Source organism: Carex rostrata, chromosome 14 (genome assembly GCF_964058835.1).
Source record: "Carex rostrata chromosome 14, lpCarRost1.2, whole genome shotgun sequence".
Classification (NCBI taxonomy): Eukaryota; Viridiplantae; Streptophyta; class Magnoliopsida; order Poales; family Cyperaceae; genus Carex; species Carex rostrata.
The window spans coordinates 6,046,063-6,060,670 of record NC_135931.1 but is presented as its reverse complement, the minus strand read 5'-3'; the positions used below and the strand labels follow the sequence as shown (position 1 = coordinate 6,060,670).

At 34.9% G+C, this 14,608-nt stretch overlaps 1 protein-coding gene across 2 annotated transcripts; it reads right to left on the bottom strand.

The window, feature by feature from the left end:
• Positions 1-1,275: 1,275 nt before the first annotated feature.
• LOC144565474 (polyadenylate-binding protein 2-like) lies at positions 1,276-6,494 on the bottom strand. Of its 2 annotated transcripts, none has more exons than XM_078315240.1 (8): positions 6,051-6,494; positions 5,245-5,363; positions 3,958-4,665; positions 3,772-3,849; positions 3,579-3,668; positions 3,315-3,443; positions 2,179-2,349; positions 1,276-1,959 (listed from the first exon to the last, which is right to left on the bottom strand). In XM_078315240.1, the coding sequence occupies exons 1-8, from the start codon at positions 6,295-6,297 to the stop codon at positions 1,606-1,608; spliced, it is 1,896 nt and encodes a 631-aa protein (XP_078171366.1). In that variant the 5' UTR covers positions 6,298-6,494; the 3' UTR covers positions 1,276-1,605. The 2 variants fall into 2 exon arrangements, with proteins under 2 accessions (XP_078171366.1, XP_078171365.1); XM_078315239.1 differs by having other exon boundaries at positions 3,306-3,443; positions 6,051-6,487.
• Positions 6,495-14,608: the final 8,114 nt, after the last annotated feature.

Here is a 14,608-nt window from a genome sequence, read left to right as displayed (position 1 = left end):
ATTTCGTCCCAAAGCCGTTCATCAACAGTATTGCACCCCCATTATTTTCGTTTTAAGAATGCATATCATATAAGAAATTCAAATTTATATAGAGTTTATACTTGCATATAGTTAGGGGTGCAAATGGATACAGATAATTCGCTCCGTATTCAGAGAGTATTTAAATTCGGATTAAACGGATACGAATATGGATATTTTTTCCATACGGTGAAATAATGGCAGATATAGATACAGATAATTTCATGAAAGTGAATATCCGTATCTGTATCCGCAATTATTCGGATCCGAAATTGCTCCAAACCGGCTCCGGCTTTATTGCTTCGAATAGAAGTTGTTATATAATTATTCCATATTTATTTCAGTCTTGGTTGTGGGATAATATGGCCTTGTTTCCAATTTAATCTGTTTTTCACTAGTGATGGTGCTATAATAGCGCTATATTCTTTTATTTTTACTTTCATTTCTTCACTCTCCATTTTTTTTCCATTCAAGACTTTAGCCCATGAATGTAGTAGTATGCTTTTAGTTTCTGTTAAATTGATTTTAGTCATTGTTTTAAGACAACAACAAGACACTCTTTTGTATCTTAAAGTGTATAACTCAATTATCTGACAATTATTCGTTTTGTATCCGTATTCATATATTATTCGCTCGGATGTATTTCGTTTAAGGTGGATTTTATTTTAAATTTTAATATCTATTTACTATTCGTATCCGCTCGCGAAGATGAATATGATATTAGCATTATCTGCTCCAAATCCGCTCCGTATACACCCCTACATATAGTTCACTTGTAACGTGAATAATTGGATAAGCAAACATAGAAGAAATTTCTCCAGAAGAGATTATTCTCCTTCAATTTATTTCACGGATCCAATAAGGCCTACTTTATATCTTTCCCACGCGGATCCAGAGCCCACACTCACATCCTTGTAACATTTACCATGTTTAAAGGTACTCTTGAACTTTTTATTTTGAAACCTTATCTTATTATTTTCTTTATTATGAGGCCCAAGACAATACTGGAATACTACTTCAGAATTCTTCAAAAATTTACTCCGCAAAAATAATCCTAAACTAGGGATTTTTTAAACTCTTAGAAAAACGGAAACAATCTAAACTCAGAAGGGTGATCGCAACATCTGGAACTGATACTTCCGAATATTTCAAGCCATACAGTTCGCACAAGTCAACTGGTCGAGAGCCATTCAGTCGTTGCTACCAGTGGGCAAACCACACTCGGTCATAGTACCAGTAAGTGGCAATAAAGTCTGATGTTAATCCATTAAAAATGACATTCCGCAGAGATAAAATAAAGCTAATCATTCTTTCATAATATGCAAACCATAACCACAAAAGACAGATATAAGCCTTCAAATTTAAAGCCTTTCTCGCAAACAACCAAAATTTTGCAGAACCAAAGAGACAAAAAGACCGATCCATCACCACAAAAAAACCAAACAATGGCGACCTTCACTGCAAAATAACTCCTAAGCCACCAAGGATCTCCATTATTAAGCAAAAGGTCAGGAGAAAGAAAAAACTCACTAAACTGCAAAACCTACCAGCCAAGTCATAGTAAACTGGCAAAGAAAAAAGACAAGCTTAAACAACCCCTTCACTGAGAGAAAGAGAGGCCAGCCGATCAGAGTGCTCGTCAAGAGAAAGAGAGTTGAACTGATCAGAAGGCATGTGAGAGTGGACAACAGAGCGTAAAACCCTCACAGCCTCTTCAACCTTTAATTTGAGCTCATCTGGGGACTCGAGAAGGTGCAGTATTTCATCTCTATCCATCTCCAGAAGCATCCCAGTAATCTTCGCCGCCATCTCATGCTCCAGCTCAGCCACCAGTGGAAAGAGCCTCTCCCCAAGTATAATTCTTTGCTGGTCGGGTGTAGACTTGGCTAGTGCTGATGCAAGGCTACCTTGCATATTCCCGTTGGCGCCACCTCCAACCATCTACATAAGCAGTTCTTATTACTAGCTTATTGAACTGAAGTGCTCAGCAGCACATATTACGAATTATTTCCAGATTTTTCTGCTACCTATTGTAGCTATGTTAAATTTGCTCTTTGGGCAAACTATAAAAGCTAAAACCTTTTAATGTATGCCCTAATTTTTTGCTGCTTTACCAAAATCTGTGACCACTGAAACTAAAGGGAAAGAGGGAGAGCAAACCTGGTTAGGAGCTGAAGACGCTATGGGGAGTGGCCCCCATTGGTGTCCCGCTTTATGTGGAACGCGCCTGGCGCGTGGTCCTCTCTGGCCTTGTGGGACCATAGGCATGAAAGGAGGCATTGGACCTCCTCTCATCCCTGGCACAATAGGCTGCTGAAAGCCATATCCAGCCTTTATACAAAAAAAAAACCAAATGTTTGATACGCATAATTAGTAAATCTGCAGGTAGTAAAGTTAATTCCAAGAACCAAAAAGATCCTCAGTTATAGGTACAATAAGGGACCCCAATAGAGAAAAACACATTATTTTATGAATAGACCACAGGAAACAGTGCAGGGTCTCTGATATTGAGGAGTAGAACTAGGGTGTTCTTAAGTTTCACCAAGCCTCACTTGTCGAATTGGCTTCAAATGACGAATCCAAACCATTGAAACCGATCTACCTTACAAGTGATGCGTCAACATGCAAAAATTTAAAATTTTTGAAATAATTCTGTACAAGTCAAGTGGTAAAAAATTGTTCAAAAAATGAATGCATTAAAATTAATTTATAAACCTTATAATTTTGACCACTTTGACTTTATATTAAATTAATTCTAAAATTTAAATTTTCACATGTAGAGGCATCACTCGTAAGATAAATCGGTTGAATGGTTTGAATTTGTCGTTTGAAGCCAATCCAATATGTTTTAGAGTTAAGTTCACAAAGGAACTCGATGAACTTAAGAACACCCTAGTTCTACTCGATATTGTGATATTATACACACATGAACTTGTTGTTCGATATACCAGCTCAACACTTAACCAATATGAACTTGTTCGCTGGTAAGAGATATTATTTGTTCCGCCATTTTATTTATTTATGTTGATTTGCAAGTTGTAAAGCTAAATATTGTGTTAAATTAATTCTTCGATATCAGTAGACAATGAGAATAATTACTTGTCACTGTGACAGTAATAAACAGTGACTACGACAGCTGGTCCTGATAGTTTATTGAGATGATGTGATTCACTGGCTTTTAAGTACAACACAAGTGATAATTCATAAATAACAATAAGATTATCACGAACCAACGAAGAGTATTGCAGTGATAAGAACAAAAACAATAGTAAATAATAGCAATATACCAGGTTTACCTGCGGAGGAATAAATGGGGGTGGGGGGGCAAAGAACATTGGCTGCCCCATATTGTGAGGGTACATTGGCATCCGTGGGCCAACTGGGTGGGGAGCCATTGGCATTTGAGGCATCATTGCATACTGATCCTGAGAAGCACATTAAATGTGGGCATATGACATGATTTCTTTTATGAAAGTAAAACTATAAGCTGAATAAAACAGGCTTATTCCACCAGATAATTAAGCCAAAACAAACACTTTTTGAGAAAACACAAAGGTAACCTGAAGCCTTGCTCTCCTGTCTTCCTTTCTCTGTGCAAAAGCAACATACAGTGGTCTGTTCCTAATGAGCTTGCCATTCATCTCCCCAAGCTACAAGCAAGAAAGAAAAAGCCAATTTGAAGTGTGATGCCCATAACTCTACTTGAGGAAAAAAAGTTTAAAGCTACTACATTGGAAAGAAAATTGATCTTACTGCTCTAGAGGCATTATTCTGAGATTCAAAAGCAACAAATCCAACTCCTCTGCTATGGCCATTTGGTTCCCGCATAACCTGGCAGATAAATAGGCTTCATAAATGTTAAAGGAATGAATTGAACTAATAATCTTAAGTTCATTTACAGAAATGAATCAAGTTATCAAGCAGGGACAAAAAAACGACCTTGGCAGACATGACAGTACCAAAAGCTGAAAAGAGCTCCTTCAAGTCATCATCGGTAACATTCTCTTCCAAATTCTTCAAATACAGATTATTGTTCAACTGGTTATGGTTGCTTCTGTGATTTTGATTCTGATTTATGTAGGTCGCATTGCCCTCAGGCATGCCCCTCTCAGATCTCTTCATCTCCCTCTCCCTCTCCCTCTCTGATTTTTTCATCGCTTTTCCCACAAACCATTCCTTCCCATCAAATATTTTCCTGTTCAAATCCTCTACTGCGGTCGCAGCATCATCAGGGTTCTCAAAATTCACAAATCCAAAACACTTTGATTTACCATCACCTTCTCTCATCACAATTGCACTTGTGATTTTGCCAAATTTACCAAAAATGTCAATCAGATCATTTTCAGTGGTTGGTTCTGAGAGGTTCTTCACAAACACATTGTTAAATTTGTTGCTGCCTGAAGGATTTGAGGTGCTTTCTCGATCCTCCTTAGCAACGAAGGGCCCGACAAAGATTCTCTTCCCGTCTAAGGCGGTCCCGTTTAGGCTCTTTATGGCATTCTTGGCTGATTCAACAGAGTCGAACTGAACAAAACCATAACCTTTTGATTGGGCAGTCAAATCAGTAGCAACCTTGCAGGAGAGAATGTGCCCATATGGAGAAAAGGTCTTGTACAATAATAAGTTGGTAACTGACTTGTCCAGATTCTAAAAAGAAAATAATTAGTCAGTTATGAGTTGCACAAGCACGTGAAGTCTATTTAAAATTGATTCTAGTTTATTCAAGGGTACAGAGTAATGAGCAAAAGCACTATTCAGAAAGAACATCCCATGCCTGTATAAATCCATCATTTTGCCATGGTTGAAACGACAATCAAAGTTTTTGTAGCAATATGCACTAGCACCCAACCAGTGAGCTATTTAAGCTGGTACAGTACAAAAAATCTAGTCTTTATGGCATTGAGACCTAACTGTACATATCCAACTTTTTATCGAGAGCCCACTGCAAACAACATTATGCAAAACGAATTTTATATGTTGGATTATAATTTTGCATAAACTTGTCAGGAACAACAGCATTGACTCAAAAATAGTGTTTAGTTCAGTCAATTCTGCTCGACCCAACCTTGGTTCTGATGATCGAGTCATTTTTTTAATAGTCCCAACAGCAGTATATATCTTAATTGTGAACATGAGATAAGCTGGGTTCCGCTAGCATATACAGTAAAGATTGGAGTAATTTGCAGAGAAAACTTAAAACCGAAAGGGAAATAAGGGAGAATATACCTTAACGAATAAGTTGGCCTCATTGATCTGACGGGAGGAGGGATCTCGGTTAGAGTGCATCACTCGAATTGGCTTTCCATTTATGGGAGTAAAGTTGAGAGCCTCCAGTGCTTTAGCAGCTGTCAGAAGCAAATGGTGTTAGCACAAAGGAACTACCGAACTACAAATTCTGGGAATTGTTTATAAATGGTGAGCAAATGACTACAGAACAATAGAGGAAGCAGAACCTTATCAGCCGGCCCTAGTTTAATCTTACTTGTAAAAAAAATTAAGGACTTACCAGCATTCAATATATATTTTAAGAAAAAATAATGATTTTTCCAATATCAGTCATGGTTCTGCAATGTAATATCATGAGTTATACCAAAACCATGAGCGGATAAGCTGAAAATCAAGATGGAAGCTCCACGGATAAATGACATTAAAATTTTATGGCTTAATCTAAAAAAAATATCAATCATTTTGCTTTTATGCGTATTAATAACTTCCCTGGTTCCAAATCTGTTCATGAAGCATGAGTAAATGTTGCACATTCACTTACTTTTTCCAGATTAGGCATTACACTTGGTACTTCGAATAAATAACAAGTAGCAGATAGCTCCACTGCTTCAGACTGATTTACACTTGGCTGTGTCATTAGATACTATTAAAATACGCCTACATATCAATCTTTGACCTGACCAGCTCTGAATCAAGCATAAAACATCAAATAAAAGCTTCTATTTTTTTTTTCAAAAGACCAATCTGAAATTTAAAAACATTAAGAGAAACACATTGGATGGGAGAAAGATGGAATAAAAACTCACCATCGGAAGCTTCATTGAAGTTGACGTAGGCATATCCGAGAGACTTGCGACTGCTGACATCACGACAGACTCGCACTGACACGACCTGGCCCACCTCGCAGAAGACCTCAAACAGCTGCGAGTCCGTCACGCTCTCCTCCAGGTCTCCGACGTAAAGCGAAGTTGAAGGATTCTGCACGGCGCCACCGCTCGCTCCCGGCGACGTGTTCTCTTCCGAGCGAGGAGAGAGCTCCTGAGTTTGCGACATTTTGAGATTCGTGATAGGGTTTTTCTCTCTTTCCCTTCTGGTGGAAAGGGAGAAGAGATGGATCGAAGGGGTAGCAAAGAGCAAGCTGCACCGCCGTAGGATGGAAGGGGGTAGAATGGGGAATGTAGTTTTGAACTAAAACCCTAGCAAGTTTGGTATTTTGACCCAAGCACCTTGTAAACTAACCAACCAGGATCAATGCTCTGATCTAACAGCAATTAGCTCTGCTAACTATAATTGATCAGGTCGGACCGTCGGATCCATTGACAATTTAAATTGGCACTCGTTAGAGAGGCAAAATGTAATTGAGGTCAGGTTTTTAAACTTTTATTTGGTTCACCCTCGTTACGTTTTGTCTGTAGTCCGTACTAGGGAAAGGTGCCGGACAGCTGGAGCCTGGAGTCGTCCGGTCTGTTAAATCTGGAGAAAATGTCAGAAGGCCGTTTGTTGCGACTTGAGAGGAATCTTCCAATTCCGACGTTCTAACAGACCTTGTTGGCCCGTTTCGTAAGCCGTTGCTTTTATTTCAATCTCAATTTTATGGAATTGGTTGATGATTGATTTCGAGTATTGGCGCCTTGCGCGATTATTAATATACAAACTTGGAAAATCTATATTTGCTCGTTCAATAAAACTTTTAATTTTATTTTTTATAATCATTCATAAAAATGATAATTATCTTATATGCCGGATTTAAATATTTGCTTGTTCAATAAAATCTTTTAATTTTAATTTGTTCATAATTATTCAGCAAAGTTTTCATAATGATATTCTCATTTAAGTTTGAATCTCATTCTTCCTTATCATGTTAAAGATATATCTGATCAGCTCCGACAGTGGAGGAGGACAACATGGATCTGTCCACGAAGGTCATGGTGTTAATGTCAGAAGGGGAAGCGTCCAAGAATCATTTTTTGGAGATTGTACAGGAGAATTTTGGGTCTGGCAACCCCTTTAGTCCAATGTCTAATATCGCTTGAAGTGAAGATGATGATTTTGTTGACTGAAATTTGCTAGACTCCTGTCATATTTTATGTTATGTTTTGTTGATTTGTGTATTTTGTGTGTATGTTTTACAACGGTTATGTTGTTTTTCTAACTAAATAGATTTAATACTAGCTAAGTGATTGATACCTGTTTTAGATAACAATATTAGTTATTTTGGTTTCTAATAGAAAACGGTGGTCTAACCATTGCTTAGAAAATAAATATTCAACAAAAATGATAATTAGATTATACCATATTTGAGTATTTAGACTTCATATATAAATACTATTGTGATAAATATAAATATTCTTATAATAAAGAACATAAGATTTTTTGCAAGTTTTAAACAACAAAAGAAATATATTAGTTTGATACAATTTTGATGCGGTAAAATCAAAAGAAAATCAAAATAGTTGTATACATGAATAAAATATGGTCCTAGTCCTAGATCACAGCATTTCGGCCTGAGGACTTGAGTCGGGATGGGCTAAAACCCGGCTCAAGATCGGCTTACGGTCACCTCTGCTAACCGGTTGTACAAAACGGGTGCGATTTAATCACCGCTTTCTATGCGGATGTTACCATATCCTATGCGGACCCCACATCTCAAGTATACGAGTGTCACCGCTCCCTATAGAAGCATGACTGCTTCTATGTGAACTCCTCTGAAAGTTCTGACAACGCGAGATGTCAGAACGAAGAGAGGCTATTTAAAGTGAACAGTTTCACTAAGTCGAGGCTAACACTTTTTTCCAAATGAGATACCATGTAGGGTAGAGTCTAAGTATCTCACAACTACCTTTGTGTTCCCGACTTTACTTTTTCCACCTCGGACCGTCTCCTCGAGACGGGACGATTCACACACACCCAACTAAATTTCTCACCACAGCGTTATCGTCTCGCATTGTCATAGGTCGTATCAACCACCGTGGGGCTAACCAAAGAGCGATATGCTCAACCACTTCATCATCAGTTACGTGGTCACTCTTTAAAACATCAATCAAATTTGCAATTTCAGAGTCGAATTTGGAGCCAAATGCTATAAATTTAGGAATAAGAAGACTTCTCAAAAATTTTGCAACAACCTTCCAATCATCATTTCGATCACCGGAAATGTCTATGGATGTGCTGATGACTTTACCTACAACTTCATTGTCACAAAGCACACATAATATCATTGTCTCCCCATTTATATTGCCATGAGTGTGGTTGTCAACATATATGTCATTTATCTCATTAAAAATCTCTATGCAAGATGAAATAGTTCTCAATAACAAAAAAGTTTATTGTTATAAAAAGTTAATTAAATAAAGAAATTTAACTAATTTTAACATGTATCACAAGTATGCTCAATTTATATCAACTAATATTGTCTAAAATAATACATAAATATTTAGTATATCAAAAGAGATTAGATTTTACATACAAGAGGCGTGATTTAAAATTTTCTAAAAACTCGTGATATTTCGGAGACCTAATTCTTCTCTTACTCCTGCAAGCCGAACTAGTACAAAGACATTACCATTATTATATTTTAAATGATATTCTAGAGTCTTATGGTAACATGGAAGACCAACCCGTAGGCCGCAATCAAGGTGGGTCTCATCTTCTTTTTCAGAAATATGATACGGGTTATGAACATAATTGCTTTTACAACTAAATATACGATATTCTGAACCTAGTTTGTTGTAAAATGACTTCACAAGAAATTTCACTTGATTTATTATAAAAAATATTCAGTTTGCCCTGGTAGCAAAGCAGTCCATATTTGAAACCGTGTAATACCTTCAAATTGATTATGGTGTGTTGGACAATTGGTAAACTTGTGTTTTCTTGCTCTATTTTGGAATGTGACTAAGGAGAAAAACAGAACGCGGTCGGAGAAGTAGTAAAGGTAGATGATGGCCTGAACGAAACTCTACTATGGATGTGCCGATTACTTTACCTACAACTTCATTGTCACAAAACACACATAATATCATTGTCTTTCCATTGATATTGCTGTGAGTGTGGTTGTCAACATGTATGTCATTTATCTCTTTAAAAATCTCTATGCAAGATGAAATGGTTCTCAATAACAAAAAAATTTACTGTTATAAAAATTTAATTAAATAAAGAAATTGAACTAATTTCAACATGTATCACAAGTATGCTCAATTTATATCAACTAATATTGTCTAAAATAATACATAAATATTTAGTATATCAAAAGAGATTAGATTTTACATACAATAGGTGTGATTTAAAATTTTCTGAAAACTCATGATATTTCGGAGACCTAATTCTTCTCTTACTCCTGCAAGCCGAACTAGTACAAAGACATTACCATTATTATATTTTAAATGATATTTTAGAGTCTTATGGTAACATGGAATAACAACTCGTAAGCCACAATCAAGGTGGGTCTCCTCTTGCTTTTCAGAAATATGATACGGGTTATGAACATAATTGCTTTTACAACTAAATAGACGATATTCTGAACCTAGTTTGTTGTAAAATGACTTCACAAGAAACTTCACTTGATTTATTATAAAAAATATTCAGCTTGCCCTGGTAGCAAAGCCGTCCATATTTGAAATCGGGTAATACATTCAAATCGATTATGGTGTGTTGGACAATTGGTAAACTTGTGTTTTCTTGCTCCATTTTCGAATGTGACTAATGACAAAAACAGAACGCGGTAGGAGAAGTAGTAAAGGTAAATGACGGCCTGAACAAAACTCTGCTATGGATGTGCCGATTACTTTACCTACAACTTCATTGTCATAAAACACACATAATATCATTGTCTTTTCATTGATATTGCCATGAGTGTGGTTGCCAACATGTATGTCATTTATCTCTTTAAAAATCTTTATGCAAGATGAAATGGTTCTTAATAACAAAAAGTTTACTGTTATAAGAAGTTAATTAAATCAAGAAATTGAACTAATTTCAACATGTATCACAAGTATGCTAAATTTATATCAACTAATATTGTCTAAAATAATACATAAATATTTAGTATATATATATTAGATTTTACGTACAAGAGACGCGATTTAAAATTTTCTGAAAACTCATGATATTTCGGAGACCAAATTCATCTTTTACTCCCATAAGCCAAACTAGTACATAGACATTACCATTATTATGTTTTAAATGATAGTCTAAAGTCTCGTGGTAACATGAAAGAATGACCCATGGGCCGCAATCAGGGTGGGTCTCCTCTCCCTTTTCATAAATATGACACGGGTTATGCACATAATTGCTTTTGTAACTAAATAAACGATATTTCGAGCCTAATTTGTTTAAAATGACTTCACAACAATCTTCACTTGATTTATTATGAAAAATATTCTGCTAGCCCTGGTAGCAAAGCCGTTCATATTTGAAACCGGGTAATTCCTTCAAATCGGTTATGCTGTGTTGGACAATTGGTAAACTTGTGTTTTCTTGCTCTATTTTTGAATGTGAATAAGGAGAAAAACGGAACGCGGACGCAGAAGTAACGGAGGTAGATGACGTCCTAAATGAAATTCTACTATGGATGTGCCGATGATTTTACCTACAACTTCACTGTTACAAAAAACACATAATATCATTGTCTCCCCATTGATATTGCCATGAGTGCGGTTGTCAACATGTATGTCATTTTTTCCTTTAAAAACCTCTGCAAAATGAAATGGTTCTCAATAACAAATTTTTTTATTGTTATAAGAAGTTAATTAAATTAAGAAATTGAACTAATTTCAAAATGTACCACAAGTATGCTCAATTTATATCAACTCATATTGTCTAAAATAATACACAAATATTTAGTATATCAAAAGAGATTAGATTTTACGTACAAGATGTTTTATTTAAAATTTTCTGAAAAGTTCATGATATTTCGGAGACCTAATTCTTCTTTTACTCTTGCAAACCGAACTATTACATAGACATTACCATTATTATGTTTTAAATGTTAGTCTAAAGTCTCGTGGTAACATAGAAGAACGACCAATGGGCCGCAATCAGGGAGAATCTTCTCTTCCTTTTCAGAAATATGATACGTGTTATGAATATAATTGGTTTTGCAACTAAATAGACGATATTCCGAACCTAGTTTGTTGTAAAATGACTTCACAAGAAACTTCACTTGATTTATTATAAAAAATATTCAGCTTGCCCTGGTAGAAAGTCGTCTATATTTTCAAACTGGGTAATACATTCAAATCGGTTATGTTGTGTTGGACAATTGGTAAACTTGTATTTTTTTGCTCTATTTTTGAATGTGACTAAGGAGGAAAACAGAATGCGAACGCAGAAGTAACGGACGTAGATGACGGCCTAAACGAAATTCTACTGTGGATGTGCCGATGACTTTACCTACAACTTCATTGTCATAAAGCACACATAATATTATTGTCTCCCCATTGATATTGTCATGGTGTGGTTGTCAACATGTATGTCATTTATCACTTTAAAAATCTCTCTGCAAGATGAAATGGTTCTCAATAACAAAAAAGTTTACTGTTATAAAAAGTTAATTAAATAAAAAAATTGAACTAATTTCAACATGTATCACAAGTATGCTCAATTTATATCAACTAATATTGTCTAAAATAATACATAAATATTTAGTATATCAAAAGAGATTAGATTTTACGTACAAGAGGTTTTATTTAATATTTTCTGAAAAGTTCATGATATTTCGGAGACCTAATTCTTCTTTTACTCTTGCAAACTGTACTATTACATAGACATTACCATTATTATGTTTTAAATAATAGTCTAAAGTCTCGTGGTAACATGGAAGAACAACCCATGAGTCGCAATCAGGGAGGATCTCATCTTCCTTTTCAGAAATATGATACGTGTTATGTACATAATTGCTTTTGTAACTAAATAAACGATATTCCGAGCCTAGTTTGTTGTAAAATGACTTCACAAGAAATTTCACTTGATTTATTATCGAAAATATTCAGCATGCTCTGGTAGCAAAGCCGTCCATATTTGAAACCGGCTAATACTTTCAAATCGGTTATGCTGTGTTAGACAATTGGTAAACTTGTATTTTCTTGCTCCATTTTGGAATGTGACTAAGGAGGAAAATGAAACACGGTCGGAGAAGTAGCGAAGGTAGATGACGGCTTTAACGAAATTGTACTGTGAATGTGCCGATGACTTTACCTACAACTTCATTGTTACAAAAAACACATAATATCATTGTCTTCTCATTGATATTGACATGAGTGTGGTTATCAACATTTATGTCTTTTATCTCTTTAAAAATCTCTCTGTAAGATGAAATGGTTCTGAATAATAAAAAATTTACTGTTGTAAGAAGTTAATTAAATCAACAAATTGAAATAATATCAAGATATATCACAAGTATGTTCAATTTATATCAATTAATATTGTCTAAAATAATACATAAATATTTAGTATATCAAAAGAGATTAGATTTTACATACAACAGGCGTGATTTAAAATTTTCTGAAAAGCTCATGATATTTCGGAGACCTAATTATTCTCTTACTCTTGCAAGCCGAACTATTACATAGACATTACCATTATTATATTTTAAATGATAGTCTAGAGTCTTATGGTAACATGGAAGAACAACCCGTAAGTCGCAATTAATGTGGGTCAAAGCCGTCCATATTTGAAACTGGGTAATGTCTTCAAATCGATTATGGTGTGTTGGACAATTGGTAAACTTGTATTTTCTTGCTCCATTTTGGAATGTGACTAAGGAGAAAAATGAAACACGGTCAGAGAAGTAGCGGAGGTAGATGACGGCTTAAACAAAATTGTACTGTGAATGTGCCGATGACTTTACCTACAACTTCATTGTCACAAAGAACACATAATATCATTGTCTTCTCATTGATATTAACATGAGTGTGGTTATCAACATGTATGTCATATATCACTTTAAAAATCTCTTTGTAAGATGAAATGGTTCTCAATAATAAAAAGTTTACTGTTGTAAGAAGTTAATTAAACCAACAAATTGAAATAATTTCAAGATGTATCACAAGTATGTTCAATTTATTAAAAATAATATATTCTAAAATAATACATAAATATTTAGTATATCAAAAGAGATTAGATTTTACGTACAAGAGGCTTGATTTAAAATTTTCTGAAAAACTCATGATATTTCGGAGACCTAATTTTTCTTTTACTCCTGCAAACTGAACTATTACATAGACATTACCATTATTATGTTTCAAATATTAGTCTAGAGTTTCGTGGTAACATGAAAGAATGATTCATGGGCCACAATCAGGATGGGTCTTATCTTCTTTTTTAGAAATATGATACGGGTTATGAACATAATTACTTCTGCAACTAAATAGACGATATTTCGAGGCCTAGTTTGTTGTAAAATGACTTCACAATAAACTTCGTTTTATTTATTATCGAAAATATTTAGCTTGCCCTGGTAGCAAAGCCGTCTATATTTGAAACCGGGTAATACCTTCAAGTTAGTTATGGTGTGTTGGACAATTGATAAACTTGTGTTTTCTTGTTCCATCTTCGAATGTGACTAAGGAGAAAAACTGAATGCGGTTGGAGAAGTAGTAGAGGTAGATGACTTTACATAAAACTTGATTATCACAAAGAACACCTAATATCATTATCTACCCATTGATATTGTCATAAGTGTGGTTGTCAACATGTATGTCCTTTATCCTTTTAAAAATCTCTCTGCAAGATCAAATGGTTTAAAAATTGTTCTCAATAACAAAAAAGTTTTGTGTTATAAGAAGTTAACTAAATCAAGAAATTGAACTAATTTCAACATGTATCACAAGTATACTCAATTTATATCAACTAATATTGTTTAAAATAATACATAAATATTTAATATATCAAAAGAGATTAGATTTTACGTACAAGAGGCGTGATTTAAAATTTTCTGAAAAATTCATTATATTTCGAAACTCTAATTCTTCTTTTACTCTTGCTAGCCGAACTATTACATAAACATTACCATTATTATGTTTTAAATGATAGTCTAGAGTCTCGTGGTAACATGGCAGAACGACCCATGAGCCGCAATCAGGGTGTCTTCTCTTCCTTTTCAAAAATATGATACTGGTTATGAACATAATTACTTTTGCAACTAGGTAGAGGATATTCTTAGCCTAGTTTGTTATAAAATGACTTCACAAGAAACTTTGCTATATTTATTATCGAAAATATTCAGCTTGCCTTAGTTGCAAAGCCGTCGATATTTGAAATCGAGTTATACCTTTAAATCGGTTATGGTGTGTTGGGCAATTGATAAACTTGTGTTTTCTTGCTCCATTTTTGAATGTGACTAAGGAGAAAAACTGAACGCAGTTGG